Source organism: Mytilus trossulus, chromosome 11 (assembly GCF_036588685.1).
Source record: "Mytilus trossulus isolate FHL-02 chromosome 11, PNRI_Mtr1.1.1.hap1, whole genome shotgun sequence".
NCBI lineage: Eukaryota > Metazoa > Mollusca > Bivalvia > Mytilida > Mytilidae > Mytilus > Mytilus trossulus.
In genome coordinates this window covers 11,673,043-11,694,796 of record NC_086383.1, presented here as the reverse complement: position 1 = coordinate 11,694,796, position 21,754 = coordinate 11,673,043, and the positions used below count along the sequence as shown (strand labels likewise).

At 32.4% G+C, this 21,754-nt stretch overlaps 1 protein-coding gene across 2 annotated transcripts; it reads right to left on the bottom strand.

The window, feature by feature from the left end:
- Positions 1–668: 668 nt before the first annotated feature.
- LOC134690732 (alpha-tocopherol transfer protein-like) lies at positions 669–20,481 on the bottom strand. Of its 2 annotated transcripts, none has more exons than XM_063550772.1 (8): positions 20,445–20,481; positions 14,472–14,678; positions 13,715–13,948; positions 12,603–12,679; positions 5,160–5,276; positions 4,320–4,430; positions 3,095–3,196; positions 669–2,448 (listed from the first exon to the last, which is right to left on the bottom strand). In XM_063550772.1, exons 2-8 carry the CDS (start codon positions 14,611–14,613, stop codon positions 2,302–2,304), a joined length of 930 nt encoding a protein of 309 aa, XP_063406842.1. In that variant the 5' UTR covers positions 14,614–14,678; positions 20,445–20,481; the 3' UTR covers positions 669–2,301. The 2 variants fall into 2 exon arrangements, with proteins under 2 accessions (XP_063406842.1, XP_063406841.1); XM_063550771.1 differs by lacking the exon at positions 20,445–20,481 and adding an exon at positions 16,635–16,671.
- Between the last annotated feature and the right edge of the window lie 1,273 nt (positions 20,482–21,754).

Here is a 21,754-nt window from a genome sequence, read left to right as displayed (position 1 = left end):
GTTTGGTGTTCTTTGTTGATGTGTCTGCTGTACTTTGTTGATGTGTCTGGTATACTGTGTCGATGTGTCTGGTGTACTTTGTAGTTGTGTCTTGATCATTTTTTTTAATGTACTATGTTGATGCGCTAATGAAATGAAATTTATTTGGTTTACTTTGTTGATTTGTCAGATTTCTGGTGTAGTGTATTGATGTGCTTCGTGTACTAAATATATGATATAAACTGATGTGTTATGGAATGTGTCTGTTGTTTTATGTTGATTCTGTCTCTTGTACTATAATGAAGTGTCTAGACGCTACTTATTATTCATTGAAAGTACAAAAAACAAAAATACTGAACTTCAAAGAAAATTCAAATTGAAAAGTTCCTTATCAAATGTCAAAATCAAAAGCTAAAACACATTAAATGAATGAAAAACAACTGTCATATTCCTGACATTTCCTGATGTAGAAAATGGTGCATTTAACTTGGTTTTATAGCTAACTAAAGCTCATCATGTTAACAAATTAACCTCTTATCACAAAACAAATTCAAAAAAAAAAAACAGAAAACAAATGAAGCAGGCCAGATGTAAATACAATCAACATTTTGGCAAGGTAAACAGACAAGAAGAGGTTTGTGGAAAAACTGACAATTTATACTTTCTACTTAAGAAAGAAAAGACACATATTCGCTTTTTGACTGAACAGAAATCAGAAATAACTTTATTTTGTAGAAAATAGTGTCAACAAATTTACAAAAATCAATCTTAACAATATTTCTATACATACATTATTTGACAGCTTATCAAGTTTAAGTGAATTTCAATCTTACATTCTAGTAAACATAATTGATTATAATGAATTGTCAGTGAACTACTGATCTTACTGCTTATTCTTATTCTTATTCTTATTCTCTAAAAACAAATGTAAAGCAGTAAAAGACATGAGTCCACAGTACACAGGGGCCACACGTTTTAATTCTTGAGAGTTGTTTCCCTTTGCCCAAAAAAAAAAAAAAATTGGTAGCAAAAAGTTAATTTTTAATATGACAACTGGTTTCAACACGTTTTATCAGATCTTTGTCACTCAATAAAACACTATGCACATTTTTAAAGTTTCATCAATATTACAACTGCAATTTTTCTTTTAGAACATTAATATTACATTTTACATGTATGAATTTAAAAAATTATTCCATCATTCATAATTTCTTGCGTAAAATGCATGCAAAAACATGTATATATATTATAAAAATTCCATCATTGGAAAAACAAAATAAAAATCAAATTATCAAATTGTATAATTCAATATAAAATGCCAATAAACAAAACCTTTAATAAACGTCTGGATTTCAAACTTTGATTTGAATCTAGTAATTTCTTCATAATAAAAATACATTTGAGGGGTATCCAACAGATCTGTTAAATAGTACACGTATTCAAATTATTTAAATTTTATGATTCAAATTGTTATTTATTTTATTTGAGACATAAAATCCTCCAATAATTAAAATAAAACATGTTCAACAATTTAAGAATAGAGAGGTCCATGTTGACAACCTCATTTATACAGTCAGTTGACTTTAAAGAATTATTTCCCTTGTGTAAAATACAAATCTATATATATATTATATAAGTTAATCTTCCTAGAAATAACTTTAAAGAGTTAACTCCCTTGTGTAACAGACATAAATAATCAGTGTACTCTCTAATAAATAAATGTATAACAAAAATAACAATAAACAAATTTACAGCTTAAATCAATGAACCTATACATAACTGATCAGCTTTAAACCTTCATTGCTGTCCAAACAGTTTCATTAAAAGAATATGTAAATATGTAAGATATGTGTAAAAAAAAAAATGAAGTGTACATAAAAACACAACGTAATTGAACAGAGGTAGTTAATTGTAAATAACACATAGGGAGACTGTTAATGTATGGTGGGGAAAATATACATAGCAATAAACAATTAACAAAAACAGGAGGTACTATCATCTTAGCTAACTAGTATCAAAATGATAAGTTGGTCATGAGGATAAATACAGAAAAGGGCTTCAGTACCCATCAAATGTGAAAAGTGATACTGTAATTTTCAAGTGGCTTGTTAGACAGAAAAAATGCATATTTTCATCCAATTAATTCTTACAAAATAAATAGATACATAGACAAAAGTACATGTTTTTTAATTTCAAATTTGTAAATGCTTGAAAATTGTCAATAAAAAATTGCATGGGGAAATTTTTTCATTATCAAAAAGGGTTAAACAAAGTCATGAATTGTAATAGTCAATAATCCCAAGTATGATAAAAATGTCAGTATTAAACATCCAACTTCCTGTAGGATCCTACCATACAGTCTATAGCGTCTTCTTTCATTGTGGGTTTCTTTAAAGTGCCATCCACAAGTCCGTATTTGGCTTCATTGTCAAAATGTGCATCCAGCTTTAACAGTTCTTCCATCCATTCCTTGAATTAAAATGTCAATGACAATATTATAAATAACACCAACAGACACTTTTTATATATATATATAAAGTCGGAACAAGACTTTATAATGACATATAAAATACACCATTTCATGAAGAGGATAAAAAAGGACATACTCGTAAACCAGCATGAAAAGAAATGTTCAAAATTTCTAAAAAAAATGGTTTTATGCAATTCTTAAAACATTGAAACTGTACAATCGAGTGGCAGAACAGAATTTGATCTAAATAAGTCGGACATATTCTGACTTTATAAGGTCTAAAAATGTTATTACTCCTTTGTAAAAAATTGCCTCATCTGACTTGCACAAGTTTGTTTATGTCAGCTCTCTAACTGGTAAACATATTGTTTATAGGCCAGCAGGCTCTCCTGGTGCAAGATTTTCTCATTGGGTTGAAGACCCATTGTTGGCCTCCAGCTGTTTTCTGCTCTTTGATTGGGGTTGTCTTTTCTTTGACACATTCTCCATTTCAATTCCAAGTTTCATATGTTTATAAAAGTTATTTCTTTGATTTTATTCATTCAAGACCTTACATGCCTGTTGAATATATTGTCAGATTTCAAAAGCATATATTTTAGATCTCCTTTAAATTCAATCTTTGATAAAAATTTATAAATAATTAACCTTATTTGAATATTTTGGACCTTTTCCTCCATAATCTGAAGGAATATTTTCTTCATCTATAAATTCTTTAAGCTCTTCATATTTGTTTCCATGGAAATGTAACTGTAACAGAAATATATACATAAATAGAGATATTGGTAATTTTAGTTTAAATATATTTTATTTTCTGAAAGTAAAATGGATTGGACACAATTAAACCATACTTATGAAGCCGCTCAGAATAATAATAAATTACAGTACAATATTGATGTGAGCATGCAATTGTTCATAATATACAATACTATTTAAGAGTATATTTGTTGAAAAAATTTGTAAGGGTTCCGCGGAACCCAGTGTCTCTCCTGTAAATCGCAGGCTCAACAACAATGAGGAAAAAAATCAATAAAAATATTCCTCTTGTTACTATTTTATGATTGTAAGAAAATCTAAGTCCATTTAAAAGTAAATTACAGAAAAAACTGAGTAATTTTTTTACAAGCTTTACTTCTGGATGCAATCTTATGATCATAAATAAGCTTCTGTCCATGTTTGGTACAAACCCAGGATAGTTTAAGAAAGAAAAACTTTAACCACAGAGTGAATGTAATGGTTCCCCGCAGAAAAACTAAGTCCATTTAAAAGTAAAATATGGAAAAAATGGATTTATTTATTTACAAAATTTACTTCTGGATACTATCTTATGATCATAGACATGCTTCTGTCAAAGTTTGGTAGAAATCCAGTATAGTTTAAGAAAGTTATTAAAATTTCAAAAACTTTATCCACAGAGTGAATATCTGTTGACGCCGCCGACTACGACAGAATGTAGGATCGCTTAGTCTCGCTTTTTCGACTAAAGTCGAAGGCTCGACAAAAAGAGATAAAGAATGATAATGGAAAGTTGCTAATGATGATGAAGATGATGACATGAATGTAAATACACTATAACAATCATATAACAAGAAATCTTAGAGATCTTTTAATAAACTTGAATATGTTTAAATATATGGGACATTTTGTTTATAGGAAAGGTTCAAATAACAAGAAATTGCTAATATAAGTAAGCCTAGGTTTTATACTGTTGGTTGTCTGAATAAACTATAACAAAATTTTTAAGGTATTTAAACCCTATTGACTTGAATTTTCTCCCTTTGAACCCTCTTTAAATATGTATAAATAACCAAAGGGAACAAAAGAAGTCTGTCCCCCTATTTTTAAAATTAAATAAAATAAATTTAATAATTACCCTAGAAACTGTTTTCTCCTTCATAAACTGTTTACCAATGGCAAAGATGTAGTCAAAGATTGTTGGCTCATTGAAGTAATGCATACCTTTAAATCTGGCTGGAAATGCATCCTAAAAATTTATGAGAACAATTTTCATCTTATTACAATATCATAAGTAAAAGTGCCAAATTCTTCTCTTCTTTAAGTTGTGCAAACTTTTCTATTCAAAATAACAAAATTTGTAAAATTTTAGAACTCATCAATAACAAGTACAAATTCATAACTATTTTTATAATTACATTTGTAGACCTTTTAGTTCAAATTAAATACTAAATTTTAAAAAAAGACAGACACTATAGGATAATCTTCATATAAGATATTTATTAGGTATGACCAGATTAAATACCAATGAAAAAACAACAATCAAATCCTTTCTCATCATTCAAATTGGTCAGAGCAATTAAAATACCTTTGTATAAGGCATGTAAGGCGCAGAGACCAACAATAACGGGAAAAACATGGCTTATTCAAAAAATTTAAAGGTATGTATAAATATATTATGTCATTACAGATAATGACTACATTTCACATGTAACACTTGTATGATTTGTTTTCAAAGCCTATGAATTTAAGGGGCATACATTTTGCTGGTCTGTGCATCTTTCAATGATGTTTAAGTTTTTGGTCGCGGAAGTTTATCATGTCACACCAACATGCTAGCAGCTACTTAGTTCACATCTCTGATGAATGGACATTTGCTATAAAGAACTTGCTAAATAAGGGATTTCACCCTAATTTCATTTTTCAGTGAATTTTGATATACAGTGTGAGTGGTGCATTGAGTATAGATATTAATTACCTGTATTAAACCCATGAATTTTTTAGCATACAATGGTGAAATACTCTTAGCATGAGCCCATCCAATACCATCTAAATCCATCATCATCACTAAACCATTTATCTGTGTCTCCTCTTCCTACAAAATACAGGTGTATTAATGTAAATGTATCCTAGATATACAAAATATATGTATCCTAGATATACAAAATATAGGTGAACCAAAGTGGTTGTATCATAGAAATACAAATATAGGTGTACAACGTGCATTTTAGAAATATTAAATATGATGTGTAAACTTAATTCCAGAAATACAAAATATAGGTGTACAAAGCATGCAAAGTACATCTGCCCTAGGTACATGTAGCTTCATTTCATGAATCATGTAAGTATAAAAAAGAAGATGTGTTATGATTGCCAATGAGACAACTGTCCACAAGAGACCAAAATGATACAGACATCAACAACTATAGGTCATGGTACGACCTTCAACAATGAGCAAAGCCCATACCGCATAATCAGCTAAAAAAGGTTCCGATATGACAATGTAAAACAATTCAAACGAGAAAACTAACGGCCTTATTTATATAAATCAAAGCGCGAAAGCACTGTAAAGGCAGTTAATTACAGGTTGTGTGTATTTCTAGTCCAGTTATACCATTATCTTCCATAGAACAGAGGTGGTTTGTAGAATTTAAAATTCAGAGTTCTTTTGTACCTAGTTCACCTATATCTATAGTCTATGTTTACAGTATATTTTCTGTGCCTCCCATGAAATGCATTTTTAGCCATGGCCTTGTCAGTTTGCTTTAAATTTATGAGTTTGACTGTCCCTTTGGTGTCTTTCGTCCCTCTTCTTTAGACATATAAGAACTTTTCCTTTTCAATATAAATAGACTATTTTTAATTATTGATTGTATACGCATATTCTATGACTCCCATAAAAAATAGTTCACAAAGATTGACTAGTCTCTGTACTGTGTTTATAGCAAGAACACCAAGTAACATAATGGTAAATGTACATAGTAACATGTCAACTTTTTTGATGACCATACCTGGCAACTGTCAGTATTTGCAGAGTATTTCCCCCATCGAGCTCAAGGCCAAATGGAAATTTTGTAAGAGCAATTTTGTCGACTATTTTAAAGAAAACAATTAATTCAACAATGGCTATGAGCTTGTGAATGCACGAAGAAGCCAAAAACCACATTAGAATATATTTGAAGGGAATCCATGACAAATCGCCCCACTTTAAAAACAAGAGTGCACACACTGAAATGTCTCGCCTTCTTTACTAATCATTGATATTATGTTGATAATCCTAATAATAAAGCTTTATTACAACTGTCACACAATCTCAACATAAACCAAGAAAACTAAACATTGACAATTGAACCATGAAAATGAGGTCAAGGTCAGATAAACCATGCCAGGTAGGCATGTACAGCTAAAAATTCTTCCATACAACAAATAAAATTGACTTATTGCTTATAGTTTAAGAAAAACAGACCAAAACACAAAAGCTTAACACTGAGCAATGAATAGTAAAAAATGAGATCAAGGTCAAATAAAACCTGCACGACTGACATGTAGATCATAAAATATTTCCATACACCAAATATAGTTGACCTATTGCATATAGTATTAGAAAAAAAGGCCAAAACTCAAAAACTTAACTTTGACCACTGAACCATGAAAATGAGGTCAAGGTCATATGACACCTGCCAGGTAGACCTGTACACCTTACAACCATTCTATACACAAAATATAGAAGACCTATTGCAAAAAGTATAAGAAAAACAGACCAAAACACAAAACTTAACTATAACCACTAAACCATGAAAATGAGGTCAAGGTCAGATGACACCTGCCAGTTGGACATGTACACCTTACAATGCTTCCATACACCGACTTTACTAGACCTATTGCTTATAGTATCTCAGATATGGACTTGACCACCAAAACTTAACCTTGTTCGCTGATCCATGAAATGAGGTCGAGGTCAAGTGAAAACTGTCTGACGGGCAAGAGGACCTTGCAAGGTACGCACATACCAAATATAGTTATCCTATTACTTATAATAAGAGAGAATTTAACATTACAAAAATTTTTACTTTTTTTTCAAGTAGTCACTGAACCATGAAAATGAGGTCAAGGACATTGGACATGTGACTGACGGAAACTTCGTTACATGAGGCAACCATATACAAAGTATGAAGCATCCAGGTCTCCCACCTTCTAAAATATAAAGCTTTTAAGAACTGAGCTAACATCGCCGCCGCACCCGGATCACTATCCCTATGTCGAGCTTTCTGCGACAAAAGTTGCAGGCTCGACAAAAAAACTGCCCCAACCTGGATTACCAAATCGCCCCCACTTGTGAACAGTGTTAAATCCCGTTAATATTACGCCTGCCAACTGGTCCCACCTAATGGAAATCGGTGAAATCTAGATAAATATATTATTAACCAGGATGAATTTAGTAATGCCAACTCACCCCACTTATGGAAAAAGATGTTATCCCATCGAATATAAGTTCAATTCCATATATTGCATTATGATACATTTAACAGGTTTCTTTTCAATTGTTATGCAAATAACTTAGCTTCAAAACTTAGTTATTCTTCAACAATCAGGTTTTTTTTAGAATTATAATTTCAGTATATATCAATAATAGTAAGTAAATTAATTTTCGGTTTGTTTGTATTCTGTGTACATTAGTTTTCATTAAAGTGGTGCGAGTTTTTATTTTTAATTATATATATATTATTAATCTAAATATTACCGTTTTTTTATAAGTAGGGCGAGTTGGCAGGAGTAATATTAAACATGATTTAACCAATTTCACATGTGGGACGATTTGATAAATCAGTTTGTGGCGGTTTTTTAAAAAGTGGGGCGATTAGCCAGTGGGGCGACTTGTCCTGCTTCCATTTGAAGGCCCCCTTGAAGGTTTTGTATGACTATATGAACCATCTTTCATGTAAAACCCCCATGTGCATTTTGAAAAGTTGGCAGATATGTTTCTAACTCCAGGCAAAATCTACTGGTATGAATGAAAAAGAAGTTTTCAATTAAGGCTCTGTGGCCATAACAGCTGTCTCATTAGCATTTTAACCACTTCCAATATTTGCAATTAAAACAATAGAAGAAAATTATTCAACGCAAAAACAAAACTTACTTGTAAATATGAAATTCTCTTTACGGTATGAGTTTTTCTCATTGTTTGAGATTGTACAGTAGTACATGTACCTGTAACTGCTTATACCAATTTCTTATTCACTTTTGCTTGATTAACTCACTAAATATCATATACATTGTACCACATCTCCTTATCTTTATAAGCATTCCAATAACATGAACAATTGTAATTCAATTCTATATACCAAAGCAAAATGAACTGCACCACTTTCATTCACTAGTATGCATCTTTTGGCAAAATACAAGTTCTTAAATGACACAATATATATTTATTGATAAAAAAAAAAATTTAGTATACAACTCTATAAACAGGTATAAAAAAACACAGCTGTGTCATAACTTGTGAAATCTGTGCTGAAAACACAGACATTGATGGTATTTGAGTAATTCCATATGTGAAGCTCAACATTAGCTCGTCAGTTGGTGGTGGACAGTTATAGTTCCTTTCTGCAGGCTAGGATGAATGACTTTTCAGGAAAACCAATTTCACAAATCAAAACTTTCCTCTAGATTTCTCCTACAATATTCATCCAGTTTAGTTCTTTTGTTTTAATTGGACACCGTCCTGATTTTTAATTTTGCAAACCATTCAGTCTCTTGCTTGCAAATGGTGCATGAAATTAGGATGGGTATGGCAGTAGACAAGTCTCTTTAAAGTGGGTTTGTGCCCTGAAAAAAAGTTTTATAACTTATTTTTTTTGAAACTTGTGCAACACACATACCTAAATAACTATAACATAGAGGAGAGCAGCATTCGTGTCAATGTTTTGTTCCTGTTTACATTGTCATTGATATTTTTTTCAGAAAGCCTGAGGCATAGCTCATGAATTCCTGTCATTGCATCCTAAATTAACATAATTACTGCTAGAATAATTATCAGTATGATATACGTACAGTATCATTGTACAGCCCAAGTCTTCAGTATATATAATTGTTGCATTCATTCACTCCTGTGTTCAGTCGTTCAAAAATATTTAAACATCAACAAATGAACTTTAATAAGGACATGAAAACACTAGAAAAGATACGTACATACAACCCGTGCAGTGTTTTCCATTCTGCATTTAAGCCGGGTGTGCCGACCACCTTCTTTTCAAAGCCGACCACCTTTCCATTTTAGGAGGTGGTCAGCTCTTTTTTTTTCAAATTCTGGATTTTTTTCGGTTCCGCACCGTAAAAATTCAAATACTTATCGCGCCTCGCAGTTTGTTTTCTTTGACAAAAATGGCGGATTGTTAAATTTCAATGTTTTCTTTTATTATTCGGGGAATGGAAAGGCAGATGACGGTGGTGATAGGGAAAATTCTAAGCCATATAAGTCAACTAAAAGGGATAGTTGAATTGAAATTGTTGAAATTGAAATGAAAGTATCAAAACAACAGATAAGTCACAAAGGCTATCGCGAAGATAAACGGTTGGAAACAATCCCAAAATGAGGGACTGTCCATCAGGCAAGGGGTCATATTACTGTTGAAGAAAAGATAAAGAAAAATTTAGATTTATTACCTTAAAAGGGGGGAGATCGTTTTATTTGGTACAACTTTTCTAAAAGAGTGTCCATAATGATAAAAAGGCCAGAAACAAATATGTGCTCTGACATTTGTTACTCTTTAAATGTATCCCTCATAAAAGGGATAGACATTACATTGAGAGGTTACCCCTCATCTGTTTCTCTTTAAATATACCCCTCATAAAAGGGATAGTCATTACATTGAGAGATTACCCCTAATTTGAGGGGTGGTGATAAATATGAACAGGACTTAAATAGGATAATTGTCACAGAAGGATATGACTGTTCTGTGTGCCAAAAATACAACACTTAAGCGAGGAACAGGACAGAAACTTGGTTCGATAGGCCATGCATTCGCAGACTTCGTAGGAGGAGGGAGTCCTGCAAAAGCCATTATGATCTGCTATTCGAGATGCACAAAAATAATTTGTGAAATCATTTAATGAAAGGCTATCAGTGATAGCAGATGAATGGTTCAATTCCATTAAATGTGAATACAATACTTATCCTTTAATTTGTGTCCCAACCCACAGTAAAACTGAAAATAATAAACCCGGTTGAAAATGTTAAAAAAAATCACCCGGTTGAAAGTGTTTTTTTTTCAAAACACCCACCTTATCTAAGTGAAAAAAGGAGAACACTGCCGTGTTTAAGTGTATTTGAGAGAAATATATCGGGTTAAACGATTTATAAAGGAGAAATATATCTGGTTAAACGATGTATAAAGGAGGAAAAATTGTAGATATTGCATTACGATGCTTTCTACCTAATAGCACGTGGATATGTTTAAATATTTAGACTTGACCCAGTATGACCCGTACCTTGTAGGTCACCGCCGTCGACTAGACTACAGTCGTGTATAAGACAATAAAAAGCTTAAGCCTGTACTATTTGTGTGAAGTAAATGTGTTTGTTCTGTACATTTAAATTGTTTTACCTGATAGCAAGGACGTATATCTATCCGTTTCCTTCTCAATTCACTTTGGCAAATTCTTCAAGCTTCTTCAAAACATACGTATTACTGCGCCCGGAAGTGAGAAAAATATGAGAAATCCTCGTAAAATAATGCTATTTTCAATCTTGTGGAATCCATTTTGTTATATTTATTATAAAAGATAAAAAAAGTTACGATTAATTATGAATTTGCATATCATTATACGGAACGTTTATGGACTATTTTTTCCATAGCTGTAAAACGGTCATTTTGGCGGGAAATCATGTACACATACACACGTAGATTGGCTGATACCCGATCGTAATGTTACACATCACATACACAAAAAGCTAATACCCGGAACGTAGTACCGGGAACCAGGATAATACGTAGACAACATACATAACTAATACCGAAATTGAAAACGCTTTACAGTTTCTCGTTCATAAACCGAATTCCGCTTTGAATTATAGAAGATGCAATATTAATCATGTTCAGTCGACTTTTCATTGTTATATCAACATCTGAACTAATTAAAGAATCTTTAGATGTCAGATAACACTCGAAATTGACCCGACCTCTTTCCGCACGGAATACACATAATGATAGTTTGTAGTCAGGTTGACTGCTTATAATGCAAAAAACACACTCATAACAAGTTCTATAAAACAAACAAAACACACTGATCGTTTCTTTAGTCCCCAATGTAAATGAAAGAAATAAAAACCATATCATACCATAAAAAGAAGAGGAGAAATTCGAACATTTCCGGATCTATTTCTGGCCAAAAGACCCCCTGCAAAGATTGTGTATGAAAAGATGAACCTCATGACTAATATGTAACACATAAACAAACGACAACCACTGAATTACAGGCTCCTGACTTGGGACAGGCCCATACATAAATAATGTGGCGGGGTTAAACATGTTAGTGGGATCCCAACCCTCCCCCTAACCTGGGACAGTGGTATGAAGCCTTTTAAAAATACAATGAACTTTAGCACCAACTTGTACTAAATAGCAAAATAAAATTAAAATAGCTCAGCCCAAGTAGAATAGTATACAAACACAGGTTTAGTTCATGGCTGGAGGCTGTACAATGACCTGTAGTTGTTTTCGCCCACAACATCATTTGTACTCTTGTGGATAATTATCTCTATGGCAATGATATCACATCTCCTTATTTTTATATTTGATAACACTTGCAAAGCAGATTTTGCACCAAATGTTTTAGAATATGCTCTTCAGCAAAACAAATATATATATATATATATATATATCTACTGTCATGACTGTAAATTCATAAATTTTTGTGTTCATTTATTATTGTAATTTTTAAACAATTGACAAAAGGGATTGCTTATAGCTGTAATTCAATTGAGGATTGACTGATATTTTAGAGCACACTGAATAACCTGTGTATCAGGTTATTTTAAAGTGTGCATCATATTTTTTATGTTATTTCGAATAGTCAGAAAAAATATTACAGTCATTTCTTATAATTTAATTCTAAATTCTATTTGAAAAAAAGAGTTGGTGGATTGTTAAACATAGTTAAAGGAGGTTTTTTTTTCTGCAAATATTTTACACACAATAAACATGATAAAGAGAAATGAGCTGATTTTTTACAATGCTGAACCAAAATTCCTAGTGTGTGATGGTCCTCAACCAGAAATGTTCATAAAATGTGTTATGGGCAGCATGATAATAGTAGCTATATAGAGAGGCAGGGAACATAACCATGATAACTATATCTGTTTAGCCTTTATATTAGCTTTTTTTTGTAAAAAGCTTTATATTATTTTAAACACAAATAGTACCTCTATCAGTCTTGACATAGTCAGAAAATTGGTTCTGAATACATCAGTGATTCCAAAATTGCTAGGATTCCATTTACCTGAAAAAAACAAGAGTCAAATAATAAATTACACATAATTTATGTTAACAGAAGTCAGCTGACTACCAATTTCACAGGCTGCTTTTTTTTTAGAAAAATAGGTCCACTTAACAGTGTATACCAATTTATTACCATCAATTTAATGAAATTGCAGATCCAGGGGAAGGGTTCCGGGGGGTTGGAACCCCCCCTTTTTTTTTTTGGCTCATCAATGCATTTGAATGGGGACATATGGTTGGAACCCCCCCCCCCCCTCCCTTTTTATCCTGGGTTGGGAACCCCCCTTTTTAAAACGGCTGGATCCGCCCCTGAGTTGCATGGTTTAGAACAAGATAAACAGTTAAATACTAGCATGCATTATATCAGCTGCATGTGTTGATACAAATTTTGTTTTTATCTTAAATTGAATTAAATTGTGTCTTAGTAAATTGCTGCCTGCCTGTTGAAGATAAGCTGTCATAATTTCTGTCTGATTTATATTATCTAGCAAAAAAATAAGCTGAAGTAATGTTTTAAACAAAAGGAATTTATTTTCCTTTCTCATTAGGCCTAAAAAAAAAAGATATGTGTTTCTGGTAACATCATTTTGAAAAATAGGGTCGGTAGGTCGGAATTCTTTTTTTTTTTTGACATCGTAAATGAAATCCAGAAATTATCATGTTTTTTCCAAGTCTGCTGGAAACGTAATTAGTTTCAAAAACCGGAAGTGTGCCATTTGCAATGTTTTTGAAGCACCTGCTGTGCAAATTTCTTGGATTTTAACCTATTTGGAATACCTTTTGACATTAATATGTTTTACTGGCTTTCTATGCAAGAGGAAGCAAGAGAGAAAAAATATTATGTCATCTATCAGAAGCCTGTGTCAAAAACAGGGTTGGTTGATAAATTTTTTATTTTTTTTGGGAAGATACAATAAAAAACAGGGTCGTAAAAAACAGGGTCAGTCGGGTTACCGGAAACACGGATCTTTTTTTTCTCGGCCTTATTTCATTTTAAGAATACAGAAAGTAGACAATGGTAGATGTATATACTGACCTGGCCTAAATACAATAACCCTTCGTCCAAGTTTGTCTCTGTGAGGAAGAACTCCAGTCACCCCAGCCTCTAAAACATGCTTTACAGCAGAGGGACGCAGCCCTTCAAATAGTTCTGCATTGTCAATTCTCATTTTGAAATGTGTCATAATTAGATTAAATGCTCTTTCGTAGTCAAACTTTTTGGCTCGTAAGAAACGTAACAAGAATGCATCATCTGTACGAATTCTTAAAGCTGAAACATAAAATATGAATAATAATGACTGTGGATTCATTTCTAATTATATTAATTTTTAAAATATTAACTGCAGATGAAGACATTATATTTTTGTAAGTTCATGTACGCTGTAAATTTTTCTATTTACCCTTCCAGAGCACCTGAGATCATCCCCAGTTTTTGGACATCTTCATTTTAGAATAAATATACATTTTAAAATTGAGAAAGGAAATGGTGAATATGTCAAAGCGACAACCACCCGACCATAGAGCAGACAACAGCTGAAGGCAACCAATGGGTCTTCAATGTAGCGAGAATTCCCGCACCCGTAGGTGTCCTTCAGCTGGCCCCTAAAAATATGCATACTAGTACAGTGATAATGGACGTCATACTAAACTCTGAATTATACACAAGAACTTAACTTTAAAATCATACAAGACTAACAAAGACATACCCATGACACTCTTAAGCTTTTGTAGAAATTTGCACAATTCCTTGAAGAACCATTTTTAAACTTCTCCATTTTATTATCTTGACAAACCTTTTTCCTTTTCTACCATCTCCCTCAGAGCTTGTATATCACGACTTCGCCATTCTGGTTTTTCGTTTAGTTCTTCTTGAGCTTTCTTCACAAGTTCTGCACTCAGTGTACACACATAATCAGGATTTCCATTCTCTGCCATTTTGATTTTGTAGACAACTTTGGTAACAAATATGTGCTAAAACTTTCTTCTAGGGTTTCATTGTCCTTTAAAAAAAATTTATTTACTTTTAGAGAATTTTGTGTAATCAATTTTCCTTAAGCATATTAACATGAGTATAACTTAGATTTTCACAAACTGCATGAAGAGCAAGAGCCTTCTTTAAATACTGTTTCTAAATTAAATCATTGTTATTTATACTTTAAAAAGAGTATAGCCAAGTAACTGTAGTCAATTATCTTATATTTAAAAAGACATCTCCTCACGCTTAAAATATACACTTTAAGCTAAATATGGCAATTCACTAAGACATAGTTTTAGTAGTTATTCCAAGTAAAATGTATTATAGTATATTTCTGTCATTGAATTGATCGGTCGCATGTGAATATTTTTGTTAATTTTTGCGAAAAATATGTACTCTATGTACATGCTTATGAAATTTGCTTTCTGATAAAAAATAAACTACAATGTACAAACACTCTTATTATCATTCAGATGAATGTTTTGTGTTAATCAATTAATTTAATGATTAAAGCGAAGTGAAAATAATTATTCTAAAGTCGAGCCATTTTGTGTTACATGTATTTTTGCCAGCATATGAGCATATCTAGTTTCATTGATTTTCAAAAATAAGTTCAGTCATCTATTGAAATAAACATCTTCTAAAACAACCACTGGAAACATTTTTGGGGAATTACTTTGTGACACAAGAAAGAAATGATGGACTTTGTTGGGGGTCTCTGGCCAAGGGGGTTCTGATCCCAGATCCTGCTTACTGTTTTGTCAGATTCCTGTATCCCCCTTACACTATGTATGTAAGCAATTCTTATTTTTTGTTATTTCCTGTGCCCCGCTAGAATTCATTTCCCGTTGTCACTGCACAATAATTTGACTTTCACGTGTCATACTTTCAAAAATCAGCAATCCCATGTCATGCTTAGACCCCAATGAGACCTTCTTTGTTTGACAAGTACAAAAATTAAAGTATAGAAAAGATGAAATTACAAGAAAGGAATACATTAGATGTGTAGCATATCAATACTCAGAAAGAACAGATAATCACTAACATGACTAATTAGATAACAGCAAGGATTTGTATAGTTACTATACAAATCCTTGATAACAGGAAAAAATGGGGGGGGCCTTATTCAAAATCATTTATCATTAACACATGTTTGAGGTCAAACCCTGGATCCGCCACAGATTATTAAGCTATTAATGATACATTGGAAGAGAATATTCAATAATAAACACTTATTACCATACTATATGAGCCAGTCCATGCGAAAAGGTACAAAAAGTCCTTTTGGTAAACTTTACAGGACACGTTATCAAAGTTTGTTATAGTATTTTTGAAAAACGATTTTATCCGAAAAAAGTTACATTAATGTAAACATTCATAAAATTGTCAATTCTATTCCGAATTTGTCAACCAAAACAGAAAAAGACGTAGAAATATCTGAATTTTTGTATGTGAACAAGAGTAAAATCATTTGTTCCCCCGACTAATGCTTTACCGACCAGAAACTATAAAAAATATGATACTATACAGAGACAAAAGTCAATAATCTCAGTCAGTTGTACAGGTTCAAAGAAAGTAAGACAACATTAAATCATGAGGATAAATACAAAAACTATGTCATCTTGTGCTTTAGAAATTGAAATTTAAGTTAAGTTAGGTTATTTAATATTATATAAATCAACCTCAGTTCAACGGGATGTGAACCATTGCCCGGTTTAATTGCATTGATATCAGCATCCTAAGCGAGAGCCTTATCCCCACTACTACCGGGGCTAACATTATCAATTGGCAAATCAAGCCATTTAAACCTTACTTTGAAAATGATTGAAATTTATGAAATAATTCATTAAAAATCTTGATAAAACTAAGGGGGGGAGGGGGTCTCAGCACTTCCAGGTGCGTGTAGCCCACAGCTTGATGATATGAGGAAAAGTAAATGTGTTTTATAAATCACAAGTGTACTACCAATAATTATGCACACTTTTTAGAATTCGTTTCTGTACCTTTTCGCATGGACTCAGTGATATTGTTTGCCTTAAATTAGTGGAGAATACAGGCTTTTTCCCCTGGAGAAAAATCCCAATTTGAAAAAAAAATGGCTTCAACTTATTCCCAAAGAGACAACTTTTTTCCCAAACAGGGGAGTTTCAGTAGTAATTGTGCATGAATACAAACTGACAAACACACATTTACACAATTTTCTTGCCCAAAATGACCATGTGTGCAAATTTGAGTGTCTAATTATGGGTCAACGGAAAAAAAGTCACAGGAAAAAAAGTCACAAAACCTCTAGGAAAAAAAGTCACAGGAAAAAAAGTCTCAAGAAAAAAAGTCACAGGAAAAAAAGTCACAATTATAAAATTATTTGAAAGAAGTATATAAAATGTTTTATAAGAAGTATGTTGGAATCAGGGATGGGCACGATTACTGACAAATGTAATCGATTAATAATCGATTACATGAAGGATTTTTGTGCAATCGATTAATAATTGATTACTCAAATTTTAATATGTAATCGATTACTTTATCATTACATTACTTTTCGATTACTGTCAATTACATACTTCAACATTTCAACAAAAAATAACATGAGTAAAACACAATTATATTGCTCAACATTTGTATAGTGGAAATTAAGATCTCAACAAAATGCATCATTCAAAGCATTGTTTCTAAATTTTAAGTTAATAGCTGTTTTTTAAGATCAAATCTCTTGATGAAGATTTGAAATATTTAAAAAATCTTGAAATTTTGACTTTCAACATAAATGAAAGATGTCATCGCATTGCAATAATCACTTTATTTTATTCATAACTAATTGTTAATAAAAAATTTAGCTTTCTTACTGACTTACGTTAGCTTTTTTGTTTTTACTCTTTAAAAAAAAAATATTTTAGCATAGTTAATTATAATGTTTAAGGAAATATATATAAAAAAAAAGTAGAATAATTAATTAGTTCAGCTTATTTTTAAGATCAAAAACCTTTGTTTGGTAACCACCCTAATTACAGATTATTTAACTGCCACTGGAGTACAATTTATAACCTGGGGCTAAATATAACTGTAAATTTCCTTCTTAATAAACCATAAGATAATTGAAATAAAAACAAAGTATGTTTGTTATTGATTAGAAGACTTTGATCATCTTATTAGTAAAGGCAAGAATGTTGTTTAGATTTGTTGACTTCTCCAATCAAATTATATACAAAATATATTTATAGTGTCAAAGGGATACATGTATCTATTTCTAAAAAGAATTGCTATGCATTGCCGTTTTTTCATTGTTAAAAGGATTTTGTGTTATTTTTTAAATTAATTTATATACATGTACCATGATGTATATCATAACATTTAAGAAATCAACTGTTTATCTATACTAAGCTTTAATTTCAACTCTGATTGAAAATGATGTTTTCAGGAAATTTAATACAAATAAGCTTACTTCTTTTAAAAAATGTAGTACAGAACTTAACGAAAGACAGACAAATTTCTTATTTAAGATCTATTTTATTATTTCAAATCTATTTTCTTATTTAACTATTAAAGCTCTTGAATTATTGACCAGCATATACATCCATTTGTTTCAAAAGCTAGATATAAAGTAAATTTAGGGAGGGGATCTGGTTACTCATAATGCAGCTTGAGACAATAGATAGAAATAAGGCAGTTGCTTAACTCTCAAGTATTGTTGATGCATAATTTTTTATTTGTACTTCAAAGTGATAACATACATATTTTCCTTTGAAATAGGTTATTTTTCATCAAACTATTTTACTAAAGTAATCGAAATGTAATCGAAAAGTAATCGATGATTACATCCAAATTTTTGCTGTAATCGATTAAATTACGATTACATGTAATCGATTAAATTACGATTACATGTAATCGATTAAATTATGATTACATGTAATCGAAAATGTCTTCGATTACAGATTACTGTCGATTACTTGAAAAAATGTAATCAATTACAATCGATTACGATTACAGATTACGATTACCCCATCCCTGGTTGGTATGCACATGACATGTATATCAGCTGTATGAAATAGATAATTTAAAAAAATGTAGTTTTGTTAAATAAAAATAATACTACTTGTAAAAGTGTATCAGATCAATTATTTTTAAATAAAAGCTTTTAAAATTTATATAGGTAAAGCGCACATCGATATTAACAGATTTCGTTTTATTTATGGGTTAATAAAATAAAAAAATATATGTTTTTCATCATTTTTTTTTTTAATAAATACACCAAAAAAATGAAAAGTGTAATAATTTATGTTCTCTTTTTAAAACCAAACTCTTAAACAAACAGGATAAGCCATTTGTTTCCTTTTCATTCATGATAAGCCCTAGTTGTTTTTAATGGGTAGGGCTTCCTTCCAAAAGAGGAAGTGAAAGGTCTGCAAAAAAGGGAAAGGTGCCACAAGAAACCACTAATTAATCTCAACAGTCACTGTCAATAAATGTTGTAATTACATAATTATTGTTAATGGGGATGCTTTGTTTGTTTAACATGTAATTGAAGGATTCTCATGAAATTGGTAAAAACACAGCTATAGAAAAACAAAAATCACAATAACATGTGGTCAAACCATATCATAGACTTTCTAACTTTGACTCAAATTAAAGAAAATGTATGACTTCATTTACTTTTCTATAAAAGAAAAAAATAATTTCAAGTGTTATTAAATCAAGTATGGAAGTCATCAAGAGCAACAAAGGTGGTTCCAAACTTTGCTACCAGGGGTACATGTACACCAAGCATACTACCAGAAAGACAGTACAGTGGTGGAAATGTGTGAAGCGATCCAGCACTGCATGTAAAGGGTCCATTACAACTTCTCTGCAGAATGAAAATCCAACTCCTGGCCAGCCACACAACCATGATCCAAGTGATATTAGCATAAAGTACACTAAGTCCAGGTACGCAATGAAAGAGCAGGCTGCTCTCACCAGAGACAAACCAAGCCAGATCTTCGCCCAGGTTGTTTCAACATGTGAAGATGATGTGCAAGCAATGATGCCCAGAGAAGAGAATTGTAAACGCACCGTGATCAACCAGCGTCCAACCACCAACAGTTCCTACTGTGTGACAATGGACAGAATGCTGAGAACAGAATGTTGGTCTTTTGTAGTCCTGACAGTTTAAGACGTCTTGCTGAAGCCCATACCTTTTTTATGGATGGTACTTTCTCTGTAGCTCCACATCCTTTTAAACAGCTGTACACCATCCGAGTACCTTTTAAAGATGTTACAGTCACCACAGTGTATGCTTTCTTGCCGAACAAGAATCAAGATACATACAGAGAGTTATTTCAGTCATTGGTCGACAAATGCCAAGCCAGCCACCTACAGTTAAATGTTCAGACTGTGGTAACAGACTTCGAAGATGGCGTTCTACGTGCAGTGTCGGCAGTATTTGGCCGCCATATCAACAACCAGGGATGTTTCTATCATCTTACACAAGCAACTTGGAGAAAGATACAGAGCCTTGGTTTGGTTTCCTGTGACTTTTTTTCCTGTGACTTTTTTTCCGTGACTTTTTTCCTGTGACTTTTTTTCCTACATTCCTAATTATGTATCATCACTGACAAAATGGGGTCTTATTTTCAAGCAGGGTTTGACTCTTGAAAATGGGCCTGTAAATTGGAGTTTCAGTCAAATTCATGGTTTATTTTAAATTTCCCAAATTTGATGAAAATGACGCATATTTTCCCAATTAAAAAGGGTAGAGGTAGTTTTGAAAAAAGCCAACAATATCACTGGGACTGGCTCATATATAATTACATACAAATTATCTCACTGAACTTTGTTGTTGAAAGACCCGGAAGTTAAATACATATAAGAAATACAAAAACATCTCGGGCTAAATTCCGCTTTTATGACGATTGGCTGCAGGATAGATCATCTACCTGGGTATATACAAAATATTAATCTTAATTTCAATTTTATTCAATTGCAGTCCGCTATATAAAGCTGAAGCATTTGACTGGGTCCTTTGACTGCACTTTTAAATAGCAGTCTACCAGTCAATATAAAAATCATCATAAAGTATATTAATGATTGTTTTTTCAAGTTCTTTTAATATATCATCGGATCATATATGCAACCTAATTCTTCTTCTTCTTCTTCCTTGCTTAGGACTGGATTCTTTAAAAGAATGTTATAAGTCCACTAGACGGAGAATGAGACAGCAATTTTCCAATAACTATTTACAAATAAAACGTTCCGAATATATACAGTTTAAAACTATGTACACTTGGCAGCTGTCTATGGTGTTGGCTTCTTGGGTGCACTATTCTTGGCTAGTGCACTCTGGAACCCCTCAATTGTTGGAGCGTCTGTTGACTGAGTGTTGTAGCTGTTGGAAGGTGGTTCCACTCTTATATACTTATATACTCTCTGGTTTGCTGGTGGTTGATATAGGCGTTGTTTGCCTCTAGTGCGCCGATCGTTTGGACGTAAGATGGAACTGGCATCAATGTCCACTAGCTCATGCTGGATCTTGTAAAGCATGACGAGTCGGTGGTTACTTCGTCTGTTAGCTAGTGGTTCCCATCCTAATGTCTTGACCATAGTTGTCACACATCCAGGTGTTTTATCATAGTAGTTGTTTGTTACAAACCTGGCGGCCCTCCTTTGCACTTGCTCTAAGCGGTTTATGTCCTCAGTGGTGTGAGGGTCCCATGCCGCACTAGCATATTCTAGAGTTGGTCTGACCAGAGATATGTAGGCTGCATTTCGTACATTCTTGCTGCATTCTCGAAGGTTACGCCTTAGGAATCCGATGGATTTGGATGTTTTCTTGGCAGTAACGTCAACATGATGTTTCCATTCGTAGGTCTTCACTGAAATTTACTCCTAGATATTTGCTGATTGGTACAGTTTCGAGAGTGTGGCCGTGTAAGTTATAGTATGTCTCTTTTTTGGATTTACTGTTGGTGCTAATGCGGATGACAGTGCATTTTTCTGGATGGAATTTCATCTGCCATTTGGTTTCCCAGTTTTCTAGTGCTGATAGGTCCTGTTGTAGTTTGGCTTCATCTTGGGAATTCTTGATATGGTGGAATAGGAGGCAGTCGTCAGCGAATAGTTTGACAG